The 23,698-nt window shown below is 39.6% G+C and overlaps 1 protein-coding gene across 1 annotated transcript in view; it reads right to left on the bottom strand.

Annotated features, from left to right (window-relative positions):
• COL25A1 (collagen type XXV alpha 1 chain) overlaps positions 1-20,862 on the bottom strand; it is a 535,067-nt gene extending 514,205 nt beyond the window's left edge. Inside the window, exons 1-2 of the mRNA XM_049885528.1 lie at positions 20,274-20,862; positions 18,982-19,051 (exon numbers count right to left, since the gene is read on the bottom strand). Coding sequence (XP_049741485.1) covers positions 18,982-19,051; positions 20,274-20,570 — 367 coding nt within the window. The 5' untranslated portion in view covers positions 20,571-20,862. The remainder of the gene's footprint in view (positions 1-18,981; positions 19,052-20,273) is intronic.
• Positions 20,863-23,698: the final 2,836 nt, after the last annotated feature.

Raw genomic sequence — 23,698 nt, 5'->3', positions numbered from 1 at the left:
CTTCAGGGTCTGACTGGAAGCTGCGTTTTAGGGTAAATCGTTATTATAAAAACACTGCTCTGGCCCCATTTCCATGTCAATATTGAGGTAGGGTATAAGAATCTCTGGAGGTTTTCTCATCTTTGCAACTCTCCTCTGGCTTCCAGAGTAGACATTCCCCAGGTCATGAACTGAAAAATAAAGCTAATGAGTTCATATACAAATTCAACATTGTGAAAGTTTTATTTCTGACAATACTGAACAGGCTTCAGTGGAATTTCCAGACTAAAACAGACTAGGAAGGAAGGCCTGGTGATTTGCTTCTGAAAATCAGCCAACTGATCACAACAGTCCAATCTGCAACTGATCGTGGGGATGGTGCAGGATCAGGCACCGTTTCATTCATTTGTGCATGGGGTCGCCATGAGTCAGAGACCAACTCTATGGCAGCTAGCAACATCAACATCCTTAAAAGAATGGTTTTCAACTGGGGTGATTTTGCCACCCGGGGAACATTTGGCAATGACTGGAGATATTTTTGGTTATCAGAATGGAGAGATGCAACTGGCATCTAGTGGGCAGAGGCCCGGGATGCTGCTGAACATCCTACAGTCCACAGGACAACTCCCCACAACTAAGAATCATCTAGCCCAAAATGTCAATAGTGACAGAGTTGAGAAACCCTGTACTACTGCTAAGGCCACCTGAAGGGTCTCTGTTCTTTGTAACCCAAGAGAGTTCAGCCAAGACCCAGAGATTCTTTTTCACTAGAAACATGTCCATAGAATCTGCACCAAAATTTAAGAGATCCTGCAAAGCTCCTTAAAAATAACTGCCATGGAAGTCCTTAAAATAATTGCTTAGGGAGAGGTTAAAAATGTTACAATTCACCTAACAACTGACAGATAATTTATCCTCGGAAAAAATTTCTAATTGATGTGTCACAAGAACTTCTGCAAAGCATCATAATACTCATTAAAGATCTTTTCATTTTTCTTAGAAAAAATATAAGAATTCAAATGCCAACTTTTCTAATAACATGTTGCTATTTTTAAAATCATGAGAAGTGGTAAATGAACTGGAATTATGAGTTCAAATACCAACTATCATTGTAATTTTAAATCCATTAAAACTGGGTACAGTCCACTACAGACCTCTTACCATTATCCCTTCAGGAGGGCTTAGCAGCTTACTTCTTTAAATATTAATGCATATGACACAGGACCTCACCCACAGTAGGCAGTAGTAAGTATTTTAAGAATTAAAACAAAAAATTTTTTTAAAGACTACCATACACAAGGCCCTTTCACCTTTACTAGAGTTGTTTGGTCTTAGGTAATACCAGAGGTCAGAAACCACCCAACAATATATAATAAAAAAATATATATATATATAATAGACAGTAATAATCAAAATACTTAGTATTTCAAATTCATTCTCTCCTCTACCTAGTAATATGAGACTAACGAAACATAATCTGCTTCTGAATGAAGGTAAATATTTCCCTACAAAAACTAGCAATTACCATATAATTTCAATATATTATAAAACACCTCAGGCCCCTCTCCTCACCCATTCCCACCCCCTCCAGTTCTGACATAACTTCTTCCTAGAGTATACAGATGCGGTGCTTATAAAATAAACAAGGTTTGTAGGTAGCCATAGAGATGAAGAGAGGTCAAACAATCAGGAGGTAACTGGCCAAGAATGGGTAAATAAATCATTAGGAGTATGGATTAAAGACAAGTTTCCGAAGCAGCAACATGTGAATGAATAGGGGAAAATTGGATGGAAGTGTCCAAGAAAAAGCCAAACTAGTAGATAAGATGTCTGAAGTCAAAGCAAAAATCAGTTGCCTTCTAATAAACTCTGAATCATGGAGACCCCGTGTGTGTCAGAGTAGAACTGAGCTCCAAAGGGTTTTCAATGGCTGATTTTTTTCAGGAGTAGATTGCCAGGCCATTCTTCCAAAGTGTTTCTGGTGGGATGGACTACAACTTCCCACCTTCAATTACACCACCCAGGGACTCCCAGGCTGGCTGAGATATCAGCACAAATTTCAGAGGCAACCATGCACTCACATCAGGATAAAGATACCCTAAGGAAAAGGTCTTTCAGGACTCGCTTAACCAGCAGCCCATAAATAACTAAGGATTTTCTGCTCCTGAGGAAGACAGTCTACACCCTTTGCTAAGGAAAGACACTAGATATTTTTGTAGATTATGCAACAAATATCTTTTTGATTATAGCTCCAGTTTTTAAATATATTAATAGAGTTGGCATAAATACGGTGTATTTGCTCTGTTGCTAAATATACATAGAAGAATATAAAGCATGAGTATGGAATTGATTTATTCACAAAGACTGCTTTTCAAATCACTACGTGGTCCCTTTCAAAAATCTGTTATGATTAAAGATTGCCTTTACGTATTTTGTCTTATTTTTCTAGTTAATTCAAATTGGACACCCACAAGACTGCTATTATTAGGACGGCTCCCTGGAAGTCCAAAAAAGACAGAAAAGATAAAATAATTGCCTGGACATAATTTCCCAAAACAAAAGGGCAAGGTCAGCAATTCTTTCTGAAACATTAGTGGAACTATATTCATTGGTACCTGAATACAGAAAGCTAAGTCTTCCAAAGTAGCCTTTACCTTAAACAAATTTTCTGTACTACAATTTTAAAGGCCACTTATGTAAATCGTGCTAGTAGTGCAGACATAGCAATCAGCACTACCTCCATGGGTCAAGTACATAAAGCCAAAACGAAAAGGAACTGCACTTTCAGTAACTAAATTTCAACAACAAAATTAAATAAATATCACATTACCAGTAACACAGGAACATGGAAGGAGGCAGAATAATAAACAATCATTACTGCCACAATAAAGATTTTAAAAAATTGCTTACCTAAAGTATTCTTTCCTGTGTAGTTGCTTTAGGAATGTAAGGGAAAGCTTTTGCTTCAATGAAAAACGATGCATTGTCTTGAGCACACCATTCCCAATTACCTGTTCCTGATTCCTTAGGACTATTTTACAACTCTGTAAATTGTAGATGACTGATAGCAAAATAACTCTTGTCTATAGACAGGCAAATTCCATCTAATGGAGGGTAACCGGCTTCCCTCCCCACTGTTGAAAAGTCCAGTTTTGCCCGCATAGGAATTGACTCTATGGCACACTACAACAACATACATCGATTTGAATATTCCTAAATTATAAATGTGTCTTTGAATTCTCCTCTTAAATGACTATAGCATCTATTATGGATTAAACTGTGCTGCCCAAAAATGTGTGTCAACTTGGCTAGACCACGATTCCAGTATTGTGTGGTTGCCCATCATTTTGTGATCTGATGTGTTTATCCTATGTGTTGTAAGAGCTCAGGCTGCTAACCAAAAGGTTGGCAGTCTGAATCTATCAGCCACTCCTTGGAAACCCTATGGGGTAGTTCTACTCTGTCCTATAGGGTTGCTATGAGTTAGAACTGACTCCACGGCAGCAGATATATGATGTTAATGAGGCAGGATTAGAGGCACTTACATTAATGAGGCAGGACTCAATCTACAAAATTAGGTTAAATCTTGAGTCAATCTCTTTTGAGACATAAAAGAGAATCGAACAGAAGGGTAGAGGGATCTCAAACCACCAAGAAAGAAATACTGGGAGCAGAGCATGTACTTCAGACCCAGGGTTCCTATGCTGAGAAGCTCCTAGACCAGGGGAAGATCGATGACAAGGCCCTTCTACCAGAACTGATAGAGAAACCCTTCCCTGGGAGCTGGCACCCTGAATTTGGACTTCGAGCCTCCTTTAATTGTGAGAGAATAAGTTTCTGTTTGTTAAAGCCACCCACTTGTGCTACTTCTGTTATAGCAGCACTAGAGAAACTAAGACAACTTCTTACTAATTCCTTCTTTAATGAGTTAGGTAAATTCTTTAACACTTGTTCATTTTGTATTTGTATGAAAGACAAGATCTTCCATCTTTTTTTTTTTTTGAACATTATCTTTTAACAGTAATTTTTGAGAAAACAATGTTATTCTTTGAAATTTGGGAAAAGTACTGATACTTACCATTGATGTTTCCTCAGTTGTGCTGCTGGATTTAACCATTAGGACAGCTGCTGCCCACGAAAGGCCAATAGGTTTTGGAAGCTGAGGGTGATGAAACACCTGACCAAATTAGAGGCCAGCAGTAAGCCAGGTCATCAAAGGAATGGAGGCAAAATACAGCTTATACGTGTGCTAAAGAAGGGGTTCAGTGGTAGAATTTTCATCTTCCATGCTGGAGACCAGGGTTCAATTTCCAGACAGTACACCTCATACGTAGCCACCACCTATTTGTCAGGGGAGGTATACTCGCTGCTATGATGCTGAACAGGTTTCAGTGGAGCTTCCAAACTAGGATGAACTAGAAAGAAAGGTCAGGTGATCTACTTCCAAAAACCAGCCAATGAAAACCCTACGGATCACAATGGTCTAGTCTGCACCCGATCATGGAGCTGGAGCAGGATCTGGCTGTGTTTCCTTCCATTGTGCATAGGAGTCGCCATGAATTGGGGGCCAATTTGACAGCAGTAAGAACAACAGCAGATAAGGGAGGGAGAATAGAAAGGAGAGTGGCCTGACTAGAATGGGGTTCTTTTTTAGGAGTACAGAAATCCCGTTTTTATAGCTTCATAGATACATGGCCACATTCCCAAAAAAATTCTGTCTGCTCTGTTCACCAGCAACAGTTCCAATCAGGGCAACACTTGCTTAACGAGAGCCTGAAAGAGCATCTTTTATTTGTATATGGGTATGTTTGCTGTGTTTGTCTTGGTTTCATAAGTTCTATGAACATTATTAATCCTATCACATCCTATAACTGTGAAAACAGTGGGAATGTTCAAAATGCTAGTGAGAAGCAGCATATGATTACAATTAAACAAAAGCACAGACTTGTGAAAAAATGGAAAAGGGTGCAAAAAATGATGTATGATACACATGTGTAGGGGATAAATTTGACTGATTACAAAATCCCTCTGTCTGGGGATTTCTTCTTGAGGGCTGATGCTGGAAACAAGAGTTCTCTACTCAAAAACAGATGAAGACTTAAAAGAATAAAACACATTGTGAATCTCATGTGTCATGGGCTCACACACACAAAACAGAAAGTATACCCCAGACTGCTCAGTTCAAGGACAACTTTTGCCATAAAAATAAAGTAACCTTTTTTTTTTTAATATTCTAAAAATGTAACTAAAATTTTACTACCAACACATAGCATTCCTCACACAGAGCTTGACTGCAGAACTAAGCTAATATTGAGGAAAATATTTCTCAGAAGTAGCTGAAATTTAGAACATTAAATAACATTACAAGGAAGGAAACTATATACAAGAGCATAAAAGCCCTAGTTTCTTTACAGATGTAATTCCTCAATGCTAGAGCTTTTCTTTTATTAAAAATTTCCAGATGTATAACATGTATAGTAGTTCTGAGCCACAGTGTCAGACTTGCTGCGTAAACCCTGGGAAGCTGTCAATATGTCTGTAGGATTTGGGGAACAAATTTAGGGGATATAGTTTGTTTGGTTAAATCTCTTTTTTACAGCTCACAATAGCTTTGGTTGGCATATATAATCTTTCCAGGCTTTATTACTTGGTCGGCCTTCCTATCTTTACTGCTTTACTAATCATTATCTTCTCTCAGAAGTCAAAGTAACTACAATAGTTTAAAAGAGAAAAGTGGCTTTCTCTTTCAGACTTTCTGGAGGTCTGCAGTTTTGAGACTGAACATTAAAGAAAAAATAATTTGCTCACCAAAGCGCAATAACTCCCACAGACACTGTGTCATTCAGCGAAAAAGAAGAAGACCCTCAACAAGATGGATTGACAGAGTGGGTGCAACATTGGGTCCAAACATAGCAATGACTCTGGGGATGTCACAGGACCAGGCAGTGTTTTATTCTGTTGTACACAGATAAGGTCACTATGAGTCAGAACCAACTCAACAGCACCTAACAACGCAAGACAATTGAGGAAGGTGCTGGACTCAGCCAAACTACTGTCCTCAACTAGCTAGTGATACAGTAAATAGCATTGCTGATGATAGTGGATATTCGTTCCAATGGGAAGTTGAGTACAGTCTTTCAAATATCCTTTTGCAGTACCATTATAGCACAATTGTAGCCAGATTTATACTTTCTCTGTGAAACATATGTCTCATTCACTATTAGCTAAAATATAGTTAATTTTTATAATAGAGAGATGTTTCCTATTATTGTTTAAACATATATGCACAACTCATTTATTCTCATTGAACTATCAGGTTAACATTCAAGACACAAACATCCTCAGTTTACATACAACCAAAAATCAAATCAAGTAAGAAAGTCTCAAAGATCTTAGAATCATCTTTAGTAACAATTTCCCTGCAACACAGATTTTCTGTGAATAATATAATTTGGGGTAAGGTATTTTCATACACTGCTTTGAAAACTTGGTATCAACTATCAGTCAAAAAAATTAGCTACTTTATAGCAAGATACAAGAAAAACATACAAAAATCAGTTGGATTCCTCTCCACCAACAAAGAGAACTTCAAAAAGGAAATCACCAAATCAATACCATTTACAAAAACCCCCAAGAAGATAAAACACTTACGAATAAACCTAAGAGGTATGTAAAAGACTATACAAAGAAAACTACAAAATGCTACTACAAGAAAAAAGAGACCTACCTAAGTGAGAAAACATACCATGTGCATGGATAAGAAGACTCAACATTATGAAAATGTCAATACTACTCAAAGCAAACTACAGATACAAATGTAATCTTGATCCAAATTCCAACAGCATTCTTTAATGAGATGGAGAAACAAATCACCAAATTTATATGAAAAAGGAAGAGGCCCCGATAAATAAAACATTACTGAAGAAAAAGAACAAAGTGGAAAGCTTCACACTACCTGATCTCAGAACCTATTATACAGCCATGGTAGTCAAAACAGCCTAGTACTGGCACAACAACAGACACAGAGACCAAAGGACTAGAACCGAGAACCCAGGCGTAAATTCATCCATCTATGAACAGCTGATATTTTGACAAAGGGCCAAAGTCAGTTAAAGGGGAAAAAGACAGTCTCTTTAACAAATGGTGCTGGCATAACTGGATGACTGTCTGCAAAAACATGAAACAAGACCTATACCTCACACCATACACAAAAGCTAACTAAAAATGGATCAAAGACTTAAATATAAAACCCAAAATGAAAAAGAGCATGGAAGAAAAAACGGACAATGTTAGAGACTCCAATACATGGCATAAATAGTACACGAACCACAAGTAACAATGCACAAACATCAGAAGAGGAACTATATAACTGGGAGCTCCTAAAAGACTTATGCCCATCAAAAGACTTCACCAAAAGAGAACCCATGGACTGGGAAAAAAAAATTTTGCTACAACATATCCAACATGGGTCTAACCTCTAAAATCTATAGAATACGTTAACCCCTCAACAACAAAGAGTCAAAAAATCCAATTAAAAAATGGGCAAAGGATTTGAACAGACAATTCACAAAAGAAGACATCCAGGCAGCTAACAGACACATGAGGAAATGCTCACAATCACTAGCCAGTAGAGAAATATAAATCAAAACTACAATGAGATACCATCTCACCCCAACGTTTCTGGCACTAATCAAAAAACAGAAATAACAAATGTTGGAAATGCTGCAGGGAGATTGGAACTCTTATGCACTGTAGTGGGAATGTAAAATGGTACAACCACTTTGGAAAACGATATGTCATATCCTTAAAAAGCCAGAAATAGAAATACCATACAACAATCCAGCAATTCCTCTCCCAGGAATATATCCTTGAGAAATAGGATCCATCACACAAATAGACATATGCACACCCATGTTCACTGCAGCATTGTTTACAATAGCAAAAAGATAGAAACAACCTAAGTGCCCATCAACAGATGAATGAGTAAACAGGTTATGGTATACACAATGGAATACGACACAACAACGAAGAACAATGATGATTTGCAAAACATCTCACAACATGGATGAATCTGAAGGGCATTATGCTGAGTGAAATAAGTCAATCACAAAAGGATAAATATTGTATGAGACCACCATTATAAGAACTCAAGAAAAGCTTTGCATACAGAAAAATAAAATTCTTTGATGGTTACAAGGGTGGGGAGGGAGGGGGAGAGGAAATCATTAACTAGATAGTGGACAAATGTCTACTCTGGTGAAGGTAAAAACAACACACAATATAGGGGAAGTCAGCATAACCTGACCAAGGCAAAGGCATAGAAATTTCCCATACACATCCAAATACCTTGGGGGACCAAGTGGTTGGGGTTGAGGGCTGGGGATCACAGTCTTGGGGGACATCTATGTCAACTGGCATAACACAGTTCATAAAGAAAATGTTCTACATTCTACTTTGGTGAGTAGCATCTGGGGTCTCAAAAGCTTGTGAGCGGCCATCTAAAATACATCTATTGGCCCAATACCATCCAGAGCAAAGGTGAATGAAGAAAACCAAAGATACAAGGAAAATATTAACCCAAAGGACTAAAGTACTACACGAGTCAGAGCCTCCACCAGCCTGAATCTGGAAGAACTAGATGGTGCACAGCTACCACCACCTACCACTCTGACAGGGATCACAACAGAGAGTCCCGGATGAAACGTGAGAAAATGTAGAACAAAATTCAAAGTCAAAGACTGGAGGAACCCTCTAGAATATGGCCCCTGGACACTTCGTAACTCAGAAGTGAAACCACTCCCTAAGCCCAATTCTCAGACAAAGATTAGACAGGCCTATAAAACAAACAATAACATACACGAAACCAAACAAGCAACTCCTACCCAAAAGTGAGACAGAAGGCAGGAAGGGGCAGGAAAACTGGACAACGGACAGAGGAAACTCAAGGTAGAAAGGGGAGAGTGCTGTCACATTGTGGGAATTACAATGAATATCACAAAACAATATGTGTGTAAATTTTTAAATGAGAAAAAATAGCTACTTTAAATAAATATATTTAAAAGGGCAATGATTACTGCAACACGGTGACAAAGCCTCTTATTAATATCTAGAAATTAAAAAAAGCACAAGTAAAAATACAAAGGAAGAAATTGGAAGAAAAAAACTGTCATATAAAACAAGATCAATACTGTGATTTGAAGGCTTAAAAATAATTGACTTTAAGAAAAAGAATAGGTGAGATGTTGATTTTCTAATGAAGAGTACCAGGCTGTTACACAGTGAGTTTTACCCATTTTTCCAGTGCCGCTACTATTATTACAACTCCTCCTTTGACAGGATACTGCAACCCATTAAAGAGACAATATTACATTAATAGTCATTTCTGAATTCCATTTATTTTAATAAATTATTTTACTTCCATCACTTCTAGTCATGCTTCTAGTTATAGCACTGTGGAGAAGAGTTCTGTATTGCTAAGTATATGTTATCTATAGACCTGGGACCTTGGGTCACACTGAGAACTTGGCCTTCAGTGGTTTTCTAACAGTGTCCTATGGAGTCCTAAGGTTCCACGGAGATGTCTTAAGCCCACCATGGCGGCGGAGGGGGCAGCACAAAGGAAGAACATATAGGGCTTTGGCCTTTGTCCCTTTCTCCTCCACTGATTGACCCAGGTCAGTGTAGCTAAAACTGTATCTGATTTCATATACTGGGGTTTCTTATAAGGTTTCAGTTTTTAAAAAAGATTCAGCTTCTTTAAGAAATGTTGGAAAACTCCTGAAATACTTGATCTCCAAGATTTGTATTAAATTTATTATCCTATGGCTCACAAAGTTCTCAGAGAAGATGCTTAAAAGGCATGAGAGAAAATACCAGTGTATATAAGGAAATAAGCCACAATAAAAATTCCTCAACCAAGCCAAATTGACAGATCTTCATCATAATCAGTATGAACTTTTACAGTGAACCTTCTATAGAGTTCTACAAAAAGCCCTGGAAATACACAGATACAAACTACAGGCCCTAACAAGGAGCCCATAAATGAGATTGGAAGAACTGGATGCTCAACCCACTCCCTCAGGAAGTGAAATACAATTGTTTTGTAGGATCACTAGTGTGTCAGGATCTGCCCACAAGGGTCACTTGATCTTTGACCCACTTAACCCACTTGACCCCAACCAGGTTGATAACCATCCTCAGAAAGAAAGTTACTTAAGAAGCTTGTTTCCGTTCAGACTTAGTCTGCTCTAACCCTGTGCCCTGATTCTACCAGGGAAAAATGATCTATAATATTCCAAAGTTCACTTGGGAGCCTGAGAATTTGCCAGCATTTTTGGCATGACTGTTAAGTTAAAAGGTTGGTTTTTTTGCACGGTTTGTGGAAATTGGTTTAATTTTATGATCATATCATGTATATCTAAAAAATGTCCAACCATATTCTGGGCCCTGAGACCACAAACTGGAGTTTTATCATACAAGGATAATACAACCAACTTATCTTTAATAGCTCCCAGAATTTAATAGCTCCCAGAATACATGAATGTTGGGTAAGAAATGTGTCAACTCCCCTGTATGCTTAATTCTAGCATGTGAAGGATCAAAGAAAAGAACACCATTCTGGCCCTGAAACAGACTTGAAGGAGAAACTCCTATAAGATTTTTTTTTTTTTTCCTATCCCATTAACTACTATAAGACTGAAAGAGGATGTCTGGAGACAGTATAATGGAGAATTTCTCCAGCTCCTTATCTGTTGAACTCTAAAATACCAGGCTTTCTAAGTATGATGGTGAAGAGATATGATCCTGAGACATAAGGCAATATGAGTGACTCCTCTGCTCCCTTCTACTCTCCTTACCTGTGAAATCTTTCATGAAAAAAAGAAATAGATTCTACCCCTGCCCCAGCCAGGCTACTTCCAGTTCCACATAGTCTGACTCTCAATGTTACCACGATGTATAAACTAGATCTGGCTATTACTCAAATAAGGTACTCAGCCTCTTAGTCCAAATGTGAAAATCGTATTTTAAAATGTGCTGACCACATTTCAAATGCAAGAATAAAAACTTTGTATACCTAATCCAGAAACCAAGAACTCCTAAAATCTAACCTATTACTAACACCCACATGAACAGACATAGTTTTTGTCATTCCTAGCAAATAAGGCCTATGTCTAACAAACATGCCTTTACAGCAAAAAGACAAATTTAGTGCTCAGACTAAGGAACACAGTATGAAGGAGAAAGAAGTGTATCGCTTCTTATTTAATGTGGCAACTGAAAATTGAAATGGAGACTCCAGATGAAATAATGTCCAAGTGACTTCAAATGATTTTGAAAAATAGCAGAATGTAGGCACAAAATCCCCAACTTGTAAATCCAACTTAGTTCATTTATATTAGCCTCAAGTGCATAACTGTAAATTTGTCTACTAAATAACTAAACTCTTTCACTAGTATAAATGGAAAATTTACTAGATTCTTTCAAATATCTTAAAACTGATAGAACATGCTCTTTTTCAAATATAGCTAGAAGAAATTACTTGCTTCCTCCAGAAATCTTTTCCATAGCAAACAGATGTCAAAAGAGAGAAGTCAGCTAGGGTTTTAATCGGGAAGGAGTTGGCAGGATAGAGGGAGTCCTACTCTTCAGCTCAGTTCCTCCTCCTCGTGGACACAAAGGGAAGGTGCCTGCCATCTGGTGGCACTACCTCAAGGAATCCTATCATTTGAATGACTTACAGAATAGTCACTTGAAGGAATACGCGATGCCAATGAAAAGTGCTCGGTTTTAATTTGTAAGCGATTTCCACTTCTGCATCCCATTCTTCTGCATTCCCTCCTTTTTAAAAGTCAATTTTAAAATAGCAGTAGTTTTTAATCGCAAGTCTGCTGAACAAATCCCAAAGGAAACAGCAACTCTCCATGTTTAAGAATTGGGTGTGCCACAGTCATTTTTAACACAAATTGAAGAAAAAAATGTTAAATATGGTACATCAAATCACTGCATGGAACATCACCCATACATGCAAGCCAGGAAGGACTGAGATACTTCCATGTTTGGTGGTTACACAGTGGCTACAGCCTGCAGCCAAAGTAACGCATACATTGTTTTCACATTCTCGACTTCCATCAAACCACTAAGTAATGTTTATGAAGTGATGGGATGAAATAAAAACACTTTTTCCTGATGGTTTTGGATGGTTTCCATTCAAGATAACATAGACTGATGTTATTTTGGTAAGTGTCTAGTGGGGTTGCCCCTGTAGCAGGAAATATCCCCTGGACTTCAAAACATCCCTGATTCTGGCATGTTTCCCCACCAGCTCTTCATTTACCCAATCCTGTAGATGACAGTACACCCCCCTTCTCCAGTCCTAGACCTAATTTTGATGCTCAAATACTGCTTTTTTTTTTTAATGCCATATAGTTGATTTTGCACAATTACAAACCAACCAGGAGCGTAGTAGGTTATTATGGTCCTAAGAGACTATGTGTGCATCTGTGTTCTTCAAATGAGCTAGAAGAATTAAGCTCTATGTAGAAATTATACCCTTCTCTTAAATAATTCCTTGCTCATGGAAAAAAGCAGAATTACTAGGGTAAGAAAGAAAAAAAGGTATTTGAGGAATTGGCTTTTTAATAACTCATAGACAAGAGAAACTAAAAAGATGCTAAAAAACAAGAATAATACGTCAAGAGGCAATTTGTCCCTGATCCCTTGGGGGGCAGGGCATTTTGACAGCTGTCACTACTAGACCAACCCAAGTGGTAAGTCCAAGCTATTGCATTCATTAGGATTGAAACAATTTAACAAGAATGCTTTAATGCACTTGGATGTCACATTGTACTGTTGGCTTTATAAGAGGAGAGGAATGCCTGCTAGTCTCATTTAAATAACTTTCATAGCATTTTTAATTTGCTTTCTCTTAGCAACTGTTGCTGACTACTCTTTACATTACATAACTGACCATCTACACATTATTATCTCTTTACTTGATGCACTCTTTCCATTCATTGTGTGGCTGGTTAGAAAAACTGTACAGCATAAGTGAAAAATCATGTTAGCAGGAAAAACGAGTTTTATATCATAAAGTAAAATTTATGCTATGTGAAGTAATTTAAGGTTCTTCATATCCCATGGGAAAGGATACACAACCTTAAGGCTACAAAAAAAAAAAAAAAAGGCTACAGCTAACATTTATTTCTACCTAAAAGGTGGAGAACTTACCTCAAAGGCAGTCACCAGGAGCTGTATCAATCACAGCATGAATCAGAGATACTTTTACTTGCCTACATTTATTCTTATTTTGCATACAATACTTTTCACAGACCTGGAGAGTACCAAAGAACCTTAGAAGCTATCTAGTATGTCCTTTTTACCTCTAGCTAAACTCTCCAAGCAGACAACTGGCTGTCTTACATTTAAATGATTATTAGTGAGTACAGTGTCCAGGTCCAGTAGTACTGTCCAGTACCACCAGACAGGAAGTTTTTCTTCTTATCAATCCAAATCTCACTATTTTCAGGAGAAAAGTAGAAGAATAAATCATTACCATCCTATGTACAACAAGCCTTTATATACTAAAAGTCTCTGTTTCCTTTGAATTGGGTGAAGTATTAGAGTAGGTACACCAGGTATCAGTACGTACCACTGATTCTTGGGAAGACCAAAAGTCAGATGAGGCTATGCAAATCAACTTTTTATTCATTGTTAGAGCTTTTATTTTTAATCAGAAGCCAAATTTTCTCCTATTATGAATTTCTAAAAGAGAATTACACTTTTATTTTTCAAGAGAAAAGAAAAAAAAATCTTAGTATTTACAGCATGGCAGAGGTTTGGGTCATGATAGTGAGCACAGCCAGCAGCTGCTCAGCCACTATCAAGTAAGACCTGCTCCACCTGTCCCTTGTCCTCAAGACCCTGAGTGCTGCCTGTAACTCAGTTTCTGCCTTAAACCAGTCAAAACCAGTTTACTAGCCTCAAAAGTGTCCTACAGTAACCTGAGCCTCATTAAGACCTAACTGAGTATTAAGATCCCCGCCCCACGTGGAGCTTATCTGCCATTTTCTCTACATACTAAAGGAAAAAAAAATGCAATTTGTCTTACTGTGCCTATGCACCATGATAACCTACATAGCCCATGACGTTTGCATGTACTTGCTTGTGAGGGATGGTATAAAAGGTTCTGCCTCTCTTTGTTCAAGGAGCTTGATTTGAGGTATATACCTCCTTGCCTTTATACTTACAATATAAACCAAAAAAAGCCAAACCCAGTGCCCTTGAGTTGATTCCGACTCATAGTGACCCTACAGGACAGAGTAGAACTGCCCCATAGAGTTTCCAAGGAGTGCCTGGTGGATTTGAACTGCTGACCCTTTGGTTAGCAAACCTAGCACTTAACCACTACACCACCAGGGTTGCCATTTACAGTATATGCCCTTGTATTTCCTCGCTTCTCATATTTCCGCACTTCAGTGTACTTTCATTGACTCAAAACTGCACTAGGCAGGACCTACATTTAGGTAACAGTCATATGCTCCAAAGCACACTGGCTTGTTTACACTTATCACACCAGTAAATTCATGTCATTTTTCAATCAGTGGCTGTCGTTCCCACTGAAATGCAAGTTCCATGAGGCGGATACCAAGTCTGCCTTGATTGTCAGTGTATTCCCAGTATCTATCACAGTATTTGGCATACAGAAGAACACATACCTGGAGAATCCACAAACACCCTTAGAAATCATTCTAGTCCAATACTCCTATTTTGGGGATATGAAAATATCCCATCTGTAAAAGTCACTGTTGAGAATGACTCGCCCAAGAGCATATAACTTGTTAATGACAGAGCCAGGACTAGAACTCTGGATTCTTTATTCCCCGTTTATATTCTCTGTCCACTACATCACAGAGGTTCTTATACCTAATACCCTGGGCAGGCAACACTACTGATGAGTAAATTTCAGAAACGTTGTGATCTAATTATCTTTTGGGTGGCTGCTTGGCTCCCAGTGTACTTTATCAGTTGGCACATGGAAGCTCTCTCATAAACATGACTGGCTTATACACATTGTACATAGGGCTCTAAGAACAGAACCCAAAACAGAATTCCACAGCCATGGCAAAGGGCCCATTTATTATTCTCTCCTATGAGGGTCAAGTTTCACAGAGGCCAAGCCACAGATGCCAACTGAATTCCCATGGCTCAACTACTGCTAAATCAAACATTCTGCTAAATGGAGCTTCACTTTGTTTGAGTTTGGTTGTTTCTGTTGTTGTCTCTTTTTAGGGCTTCTTTAGTGTGAATATTAGAGTTTTTTTAAAGCAAAAAAATAAAGCTTTTCCTGAGCATATGAAAAAAGTAAATGTGATTTTTTCAAAGAGTGATGAAGATGATCTAAAACTGGATAGTGGTGATAGTTGCCCAAATATAAATTTACAAAAAAAAATCACTGAATTGCATACTTAAGTGAATTTTGTAAAATATATTTCAATAAAACTGTTTTAAAAAGAAAATGAGTCAAATAGTTAAAACTACTTCTTTTTGTAAACATCTGGTATGGAAACTGTACAGACATTCTTAAGTATCTCTACGCCCTTCTAAGCCCAGGTTCTATCTACCTCAATCATGATTTACCTGAAAGACCAAAAATTTTTCCTAAAATTAAGAAAAATCATTTAAAGGAATTAAAATAATTTAGGACACTAACATAAATACCTGTAAAGAACCAACCCTCATTAATGTAGCTGACTAGTTTGATTATCTGCATGAATGATCTACAGATAAATTTGTTTAATTAAGCACAGTATTTTCACCCCAAACCTGCCATTAACTATCCACTGGCTGGGTTTTGAGCAAGTTATACATCATCATCTCCAGGTCTCAGTTATCCCATCTATATATCATGTGTCTCCAGGATCCAGATTAGAGTGGAGTAACATATAATATAGTAAAAGGAATAGTAATTGCTATCATCTAGTTTAGTTTCATTACCACCCTGGAAAGAAAGTATTGTTAGCTATGTTTTACAGATGAGAAAACTGGAACATAGAAAAATTTGTTAGTTTGACCAAGGCCACAAAGTTATTTAGCAGCAGGCCAGGATCTCAACCCAGGGCTGTCCAGTCCAGCTCCAAAGCCTATAATTCATTCTCTTTTCTTTATTAGATGTTGGGCTTTTGATTCTGTCAGATGTGGGCAGGAGTTCTGACCTTGTACGTACTATGTTAAGTTATTCACCTTCTCTGAGTCCCAGTTTCCTCATCTGTAAAATGAGATTAAGGCCCATAAAACAAAATGAGACTAAATGGGCACACCAGCCCAGGGGCAAGGAAAAGAATGCAGGAGGGGACAGGAAAGCTGGTAAGGGGGAAACCAAGATCTAGAGGGGGGAGAGTATTGTCACACCGTGGAAATGGCAACCAACGTCACAAAAAATATGTATATTAATTGTTTAATGAGAAACTAATTTGCTCTGTAAACGTTCATCTAAAGCACAATAAAGAGATTACTAATACTTGACTTTCACAGCTGTTGTGAAGATTAAATGAGAGCATGCATATAAAGCAGACAGCACCATCCCCTACAGTTTAAAAAAAAAAAAAACAGAAGCCATTAATAGTCTTTCACATCTGTCTCCTACAAAGTTTCATTCCTGTATATTAAAAAAAAAAAAAAAATCTGTAAATTCTATGATTTTGTTATAAACTACCTAGAGAAACCTCACTGGGACTGAGTTCTATCAAATACAATTGAAGCGAGCACAAACAATACAGCATCTCTCCTTTGCTATCAGGCCTTGGCTCTGTGGCTGAGACTGTCAACAAGAGTGTCAACTTCAAGGGGTGGGCATCTGTCCACGGGAACTGTGCTGAGGTCACAGACTTGCCTCACTCTGCACTACAAACAGATGTCTGGGTGACAACTCTTAGTCACTGCAAACCAGAGTTAGAGCCAAACCAGGTGGGAAGCTCTGTATCTCCTTTCTAATCCTCTTGGCCAGCCATTCATTCCCTAGGACAATACCTCACTCACTGACCATAATACAAAATAGCTAGTTTTCCTGGAGACGCTACTTTCATCATAAGGCCTTTGTTTTGATGATGTCTGATTATTCCACAGGCAGCAGGGGGTGCTTCTAAAATAGTGATTTTTTCAACAAGAGACCAGTTTGATTCCATGTATTGGAATGTGCACCTCCAAATGTTTGCTTGCAAGTAACCCAGTAAAAACTGATGTAATGTGGAGCTCTAGTGGTGGCAAAGAAGTAAAGCAGCCATTTGTGAGAGCCAACAAAAAAGCCAAGGAAATCACCATTTATCATTAAATTAACATGTAAGATGAAATATGTTTCAAATTGATCTTCCAAGATAAAAAAATAAACTCTAGATGTAGTAGCCTACCTTTATTGTTTTTGAGATTACAAATTAAACTTCAGTAACCAGCCCACATGAAACATCATAGTCACATGGCAGAAAATGGAACTTAGAGCTGTGACTGCCACATTTCTCCTTTCACTAAGTCCAGTGAGAATCCCATTAACTAAACACTACTCTTCACACAGCTAGCAAGAGTACTATATACAGAAAATGCTGGACTCTAAGTGTGTGATCAGAAGTCCTGTACCAACTGTCCTGAGAATTTAAATAATCCCTACAGGCTGACAAAGTTGTTATGAGTTGATTCCTAAACCAGAAAAGTGCCTTCCTTGTATTTCTGACTTCTGAGGTTTTTCCCAATTTAAATCAACTAAGAAGGAAATCTACAATGTCAAATCTTAAACTCGATGTGTGCCTGTTACCTAACACATACATACATCTTCTCAATCAAAAGGCTTCATTTTAAAAGTACAGTTCCACTTTTGTCAACAATGTAGCAGAACATAAACTGCAAATTTTTTATGATGGACAATCTGAAGTTAACATTAAAAGTTTCTAAAGATGGTACCTGGTTTAGCTGTGTCAAAACAAATTATCAGAAAAAAAGAAAATCTCAGAAGATGGAAAAATATAGAAAGTAGCCTTTCCATATATAGACAGCTGTATCTAAGTATCATGTTCCTGAATATTAAAGAAGATGTAGGAGACTCACTTTTCAATAACTGATAATAAAAGAAACTAAAAGGATCAAAATGCACTAACAAAGTTTATCTAAAATGAAAATCTCAAGATTCAGGAGAGTTTCTCATCGTTTATATCAGGTAAATTTACTAGATGTTTTACGAGGGCAATATTCCAAGGGGTTCTAAATTGTTAAGAGGTCTACAGAAGACTACCAACCTTCCAAGGTCTATGAATGAAGATTTAATGATTACCCAGAGGGTTTTATTCCTTGATATCTCTCTTCTCCACCCTTCCACTAATATGCTGTCATTAATACAGTTCCCTAAAGTTGCACAGAAAAGTGGTTTTAAAAAAAAAAGCCTTTTCTGAGAAGTCATTAAGAATGAATGTAGTAGTTTGCAATGGGAAGGTCAAGATAAAAAACAAATCTCCTCGCGATACTTTAGCTATAGGATAGCAGAGAGAACCTTTTGATAGGAAAGAAAAAAAGCAGCCGAGGAAGTGGAGGTGGCCTACTAGTGTAATCATATGCCAAAGGGAAGGCAATGGAAATCTATTCGAATGTAACATTAGCCACCAGAGAATTCAGAATCTAACATGTTCTACAGTCCTTTTCACCATAGACCTTAAAATAATGTCATAAAATTGAAGAATATTTTTCAGTCTGTGAATCTCAGAACATCATCTTAGTACATCATCGTGCCTGTATTTTCCTTGGTGATTATCTCCTTTGCTCTCCCATATGACCTTGGTACACTGCTTAAAATAATAGTTGGGGCTTTATTTACCATTCTTTTGACGGAGACATGTTGATTTTATTAAAGTAACTTGGGTCTGCATTCTTTCTTTACTATTATTACAGTTAGACTTGACAGACACAGGACCTTTGTTCTAAAATACTCTGCTACAGAGGTAACCTTGTTAAATTGTTCCATTTTACCTGCTGGGCAGTTGCACTCTGAAGATGCTTCTCTTGCGATTCTTATTTTAGCCATATGTTCATAGGATTTCTGTAGGAAAAGAAGATGTATCCATTACCATGAGCAGCACTGCAGAGAAATGGATTCTTTGAGGGCTCTCTGGCCCTATGCTGATTTACCAGCATGTCACATCCTCCATAACTAACATTTACCTATGTACTTGGACTTTAGTCAAAAGGTAATAAATAGTACCCAATTCCTGAAAAAAGAACATGGCCACTGACATGGTATCAAGACTACTGGACTTGTATAACACCTTTCTCCACTCTCCAACTATCATCACTCCCTCCCCCAGCTCACCATATGCAGTCAATGCAAAAACCCAGAGCAATGGTTAAGAGCTCTGCTGCTAAGCAAGAGGGGCAGTTCGAATCCACCAGCCACTCCTTGGAAACTCTATGGGGCAGTTCTACTCTGTCCTATAGGGTCTCTGTGAGCTCAAATCGACAGCAACAGTTTTTTTTTTTTTTTTTCCTTTTGAACACGTTACAGTTCTATGTAAGCTTTCTCTAGGTAAGGTTTTAAAACAGCCAATGTTTCATAGATGAAGGTCAACTGTTTTATCACATTGGGCTGTTATTACTGCCAAACAGCCTCTCCGTTGGAAGAACAAGTTCCAGAGAACCCACTAACTCTAGTGTAAAGCACTCCTGGTTTTGATAAACGTAACAATGCAGATTCCTTTCAACTCCCAACTCCAAGGGTTCTACATTCATTAAATACCTGGCAATGTATTTTTTACAAAAATTAATTATTTTTCTTTCTAAATATTTAGTATGGAAACATTCAAGGTGTGAAACGTTTGATTTAAATCATATGTAGGGATATTTCACTTTTAAGAGTGATTACCCTTTGGAATATTAATAACACCTATGGCCCTAGCCATAACATTTGAGGAAAATAATACACATTCTCTCCAAGGATATTCTCCATACAATTGGAAAAGAATTTCATGCAACTCCAGAAAACTAAGAAGATATAACATGCCACCCCACCATTTTGGCCACCCATCTAGATCTCCATATATGTTTAACAAGCAAACATGACGGAAGAGTGAAGAAAGATGACAGAGACAGATGGCGATTCATCGAATGTGCATATACAAACACATGGCTACAGTGAGCGTAAATCATCACCTAACACATGCACACAAACCGCCACACCACGTACCGCACAGCAAGAGGTGATGCGTACATAGAATCAAGCCTTTGCAAGATGTTATGCACGTGCAAAATACCCCAGCCTTTCACACCTGAGCCAGAAGTCCCTCCACTTTCTCTTGCACCATTGCCTTCAGCTGATCCAGTGAATCAGGCAGCAGACGAAAGGAAGGGTCCCCTTTGGCGGATTCGAGAGCGGCGATTCTCGCCTGAAGATCGTTGGTTTTCACCCCCAGGTACAGACAAGACATCACAGCCACCACTGCCAGGAGGGCCGCCAGGATAGCGCACGGGGGCCAGGTCCGGGCACAGTGCTGGGCGGCGGGACTCGGATCCTCGGAGCCCGGCTCACGGCCCCCTCCTTTGCCTGCTTGGTTCTTCACCAGCATTGCGGCGGGGTCGGCTGCCTCTGCTTCGCCTCCCACCCTCTATCACCTCGACCAATCTTAGAAGGAAAGAAAAAGGACGATTCCTCCAAAGTTCAGTCCCTGTGGCTGCACAACTAGTTGGCGGAGTCAGTGCCGGGGCGCGCAGATGGACCTCCGCTTCCTCAGCGCCGAGACAAGCAGGCGTGGACCATCCTCCGCTTTCTTCCCTCCCCCAGCTGCGAGTGGAAAGCACCCTCAGTCTGGGGACTGGGTGACAATGGAGTAAAAAGAAATGAAACCCACCCAACTGGCCCTCCCGGTACCCCAGAGGACAGACACCTCTTCTGGGAGCGGCTGCGCAGGGTCGGATGGGCTCCGAGCGAGGCGCGGAGAGAGGTCACCGCTCGCTTTCGCCACGGAGCACCGGACCTGTTGCGTCTCTGTTAGTTTTTCTTATTTCTAGCTATTCGGTGTTTTCCTGTACGCCGACCTGTTTTCCACCTTGTATCAGTTAAAGGCAAAAAGGCTGAGCGACACCGCGAGAGCGCAGTGCAAAAGGGGTGGCCAAGGGGAAAGGAGAGACGAAACGAAATAAGCCAAGGAGTTAATGCGAGTGGCAAGGCCGAAGTCGCGGCTTCCCGAAGTATCTCCGCAGCCCTGCTCGTGCGAGCCTTAAATACCCTTCGGGATGCTAGTGTGTGTGTGTGTGTGAGTGCGCGCGCGCTCCGAGCGCGACGTCCCTCCCCCGACCCCCTCCCTGCACCGGGCGTCCGGCTGCAGCTCCGGAGGCTGGGCGCCCCCTTCCAAGAGCTGACGCATAAGCCCGCCTAGTTATCATAATATATTCACCTTCGCCCAGCCCGCGGGCCGCCCGGGAGACCCCCGAGGGGGCGGGGAGCGCGGCTGTGGGCTGAGCGGGAGGCCTGTTATTAGCATAGGGTATGCAAATAGCTGGAGCTGCCACGGTGATTGGAGAGGGGCTTGGCGGCCCCGCCCCCTCCGCAGAGTGAGTTCTGTGTCCCCCTAAGGCTACCTCTCCCTCTCTGGGCCAGGGGCCGAAGTGGGGTCGGCGGCGGCGATGCCGGCAACTTTGGCTTATACCAACTCAGCCCAGCGCCCCCCTCTTGATCCTGGCTAGCAATGAAGAAATGGCCCGCAGGAGGGAAGAAGTAGTGCAGAACGCTCTAGCTCTCCAGGTCTTCACTCTAAATCAGCGGCGGGAGCTCCTGTTCTCTCGCTCTGGCACCGCGTTTTTCCCTCCTCCCTCACTTTCCCACAAGCCCAGAGACAAAGTGTCTGGCTGACTTGTGAGGTACATTTCCCCACTTCCCTCCTCTTCCCACGGCCGCGCAGCAGATTCTCCAACTAGTGGAAGTTTTCTCTCCCCTCCCCCAGTTTCCTTCTGTCTTGGCGATGCTAAATCTCCTCCCTCCCCGCTCTGTGTTCCTAGGCTGTACTCTGGGGTGCTAATGCGTTTTCCTGATTCCTGTTTTGTGGGATTGAAAAGGGGAGTGTTGAGGTGCACGCATTTCTCAGGACTTAGGAAGGGACTAAAGAGTGAGGTCAATTTTTCCTCTTACCTGACTCCTCATATTGTTCCCTCCGGATCAAATTACAAGGTCTCTAATGGGATTTTTGAAAGCTGGGTAACAAGTAGCGTCTACAACTAATTGACTTCACACACACACACACACACACACAAACCCACCTCTGTACCAGTGGGTTCCTTATCTTCTCCTCCCTATAAAATATACCACATATTTTTTTTTCCTATTCGTAAACTAAACTCAAGCCGTTGCTCATTATTGTAAACAACAAAATGATGCACTAAGCTGATCTTTCACATGCTTCAATGAATATTGCTAGATATGAAGCTGGGTAAAGAAGTTTCAACAGCATCTATTGACGGAGGAGACAGGGATGAAAAAAAATTAAGGGAGAAAACACACATAAGGAGGAAAACTCAGTGAATGTTGCTATAAAACCAAAAGCATAACTGCTTACATTTGTCTTACACAGTAATTCTAGAAGAGTGATCCTGAACTATCAACATCAATATCACCTGAGAATTTTTGCAAAATTCAGATTATGGAGCCCCAATCTCCTACCCATTGCAGTGGAGTAGATTCTAACTCATAGTGGCCCTGTAGGGCAGAGTAGAACTGCCCCATAGGGTTTTCAAGGCTGAAATCTTTTAAGTGAAGCAGACTGCCACATCCTCCTTCCATAGAGCCACTGGGGACGGGGGTTGAACCGCTGACCTCTCAGTTAGCAGCCAAGCACTTAACCATGTGTTACCAGGGTGCCTTTGGAGCCCCACTCTAGATCTACTGAATCAGAAATTCTTGGGGTGGAGCCCAGTAATCTATTTTAACAAATCTGCGAGATAATTCTGTTTCACACTAATGTTTGATAACCACTGGTGTAAAACTTAAAAAAATATATTTTCAAAAACATCTTTTCATTTGAACCACATAATGCTGTGATACAGTGGTGAATTATTGACCCTGTTTTATATGTAATGAAACAATTTTCAAGTCATTTAATTATGATTGCAAGTGTTCCCAATAATAGCATACAATGAATGGGTAAGAATTTTGACATTGTCCACTGATTGTGATTTTTCAATTACCTCTCTAACCATTCTTTAGCCTCCATTGAAGGTCTTTCTTCTGCTTGTCTTTTGAATCTTGATGCTCCTCAGGTCTCTGTTTTATTCTATCTTCTCTTATAACTCTGTACACTGTCTCCATTAGAACTCCCAATGATCATCCTTACATTAGTGAGTCATAAATCCGTACTACAAGCCCAAACCTCTCTCCTGAGCCTCAGACTTATATAGTCAATTGTCTGTTTTCCATCTCCACTTGGATATCCCACAAGCAATTCCAACTTAACTAGCATCTTACCTTCAAACCCTGCTCTTTTTCTTTTTGTTTCCCATCTCAGTCAGTGGAGCTGCCACCCACCCAATCTTCCAAGCCAAAATGTCCAGGAATAAGCCATGACTTCTCCCTTGCCCACCTCTCTTTTTCTACCTAAATTCCTTTAATATTTTCCTTAGGGTGAAGATCTTTCGTGTCTTACAAGACCCACCAGCACCTGGCATCTGCCATCTTATCAGATTCATTGCTCATTCTTCCCCTAAA

This window comes from Elephas maximus, chromosome 5, assembly GCF_024166365.1.
Source record: "Elephas maximus indicus isolate mEleMax1 chromosome 5, mEleMax1 primary haplotype, whole genome shotgun sequence".
Classification (NCBI taxonomy): Eukaryota; Metazoa; Chordata; class Mammalia; order Proboscidea; family Elephantidae; genus Elephas; species Elephas maximus.
Note: the sequence above shows the minus strand (reverse complement) of the source record. Positions and strands in the feature narration are given on the sequence as shown.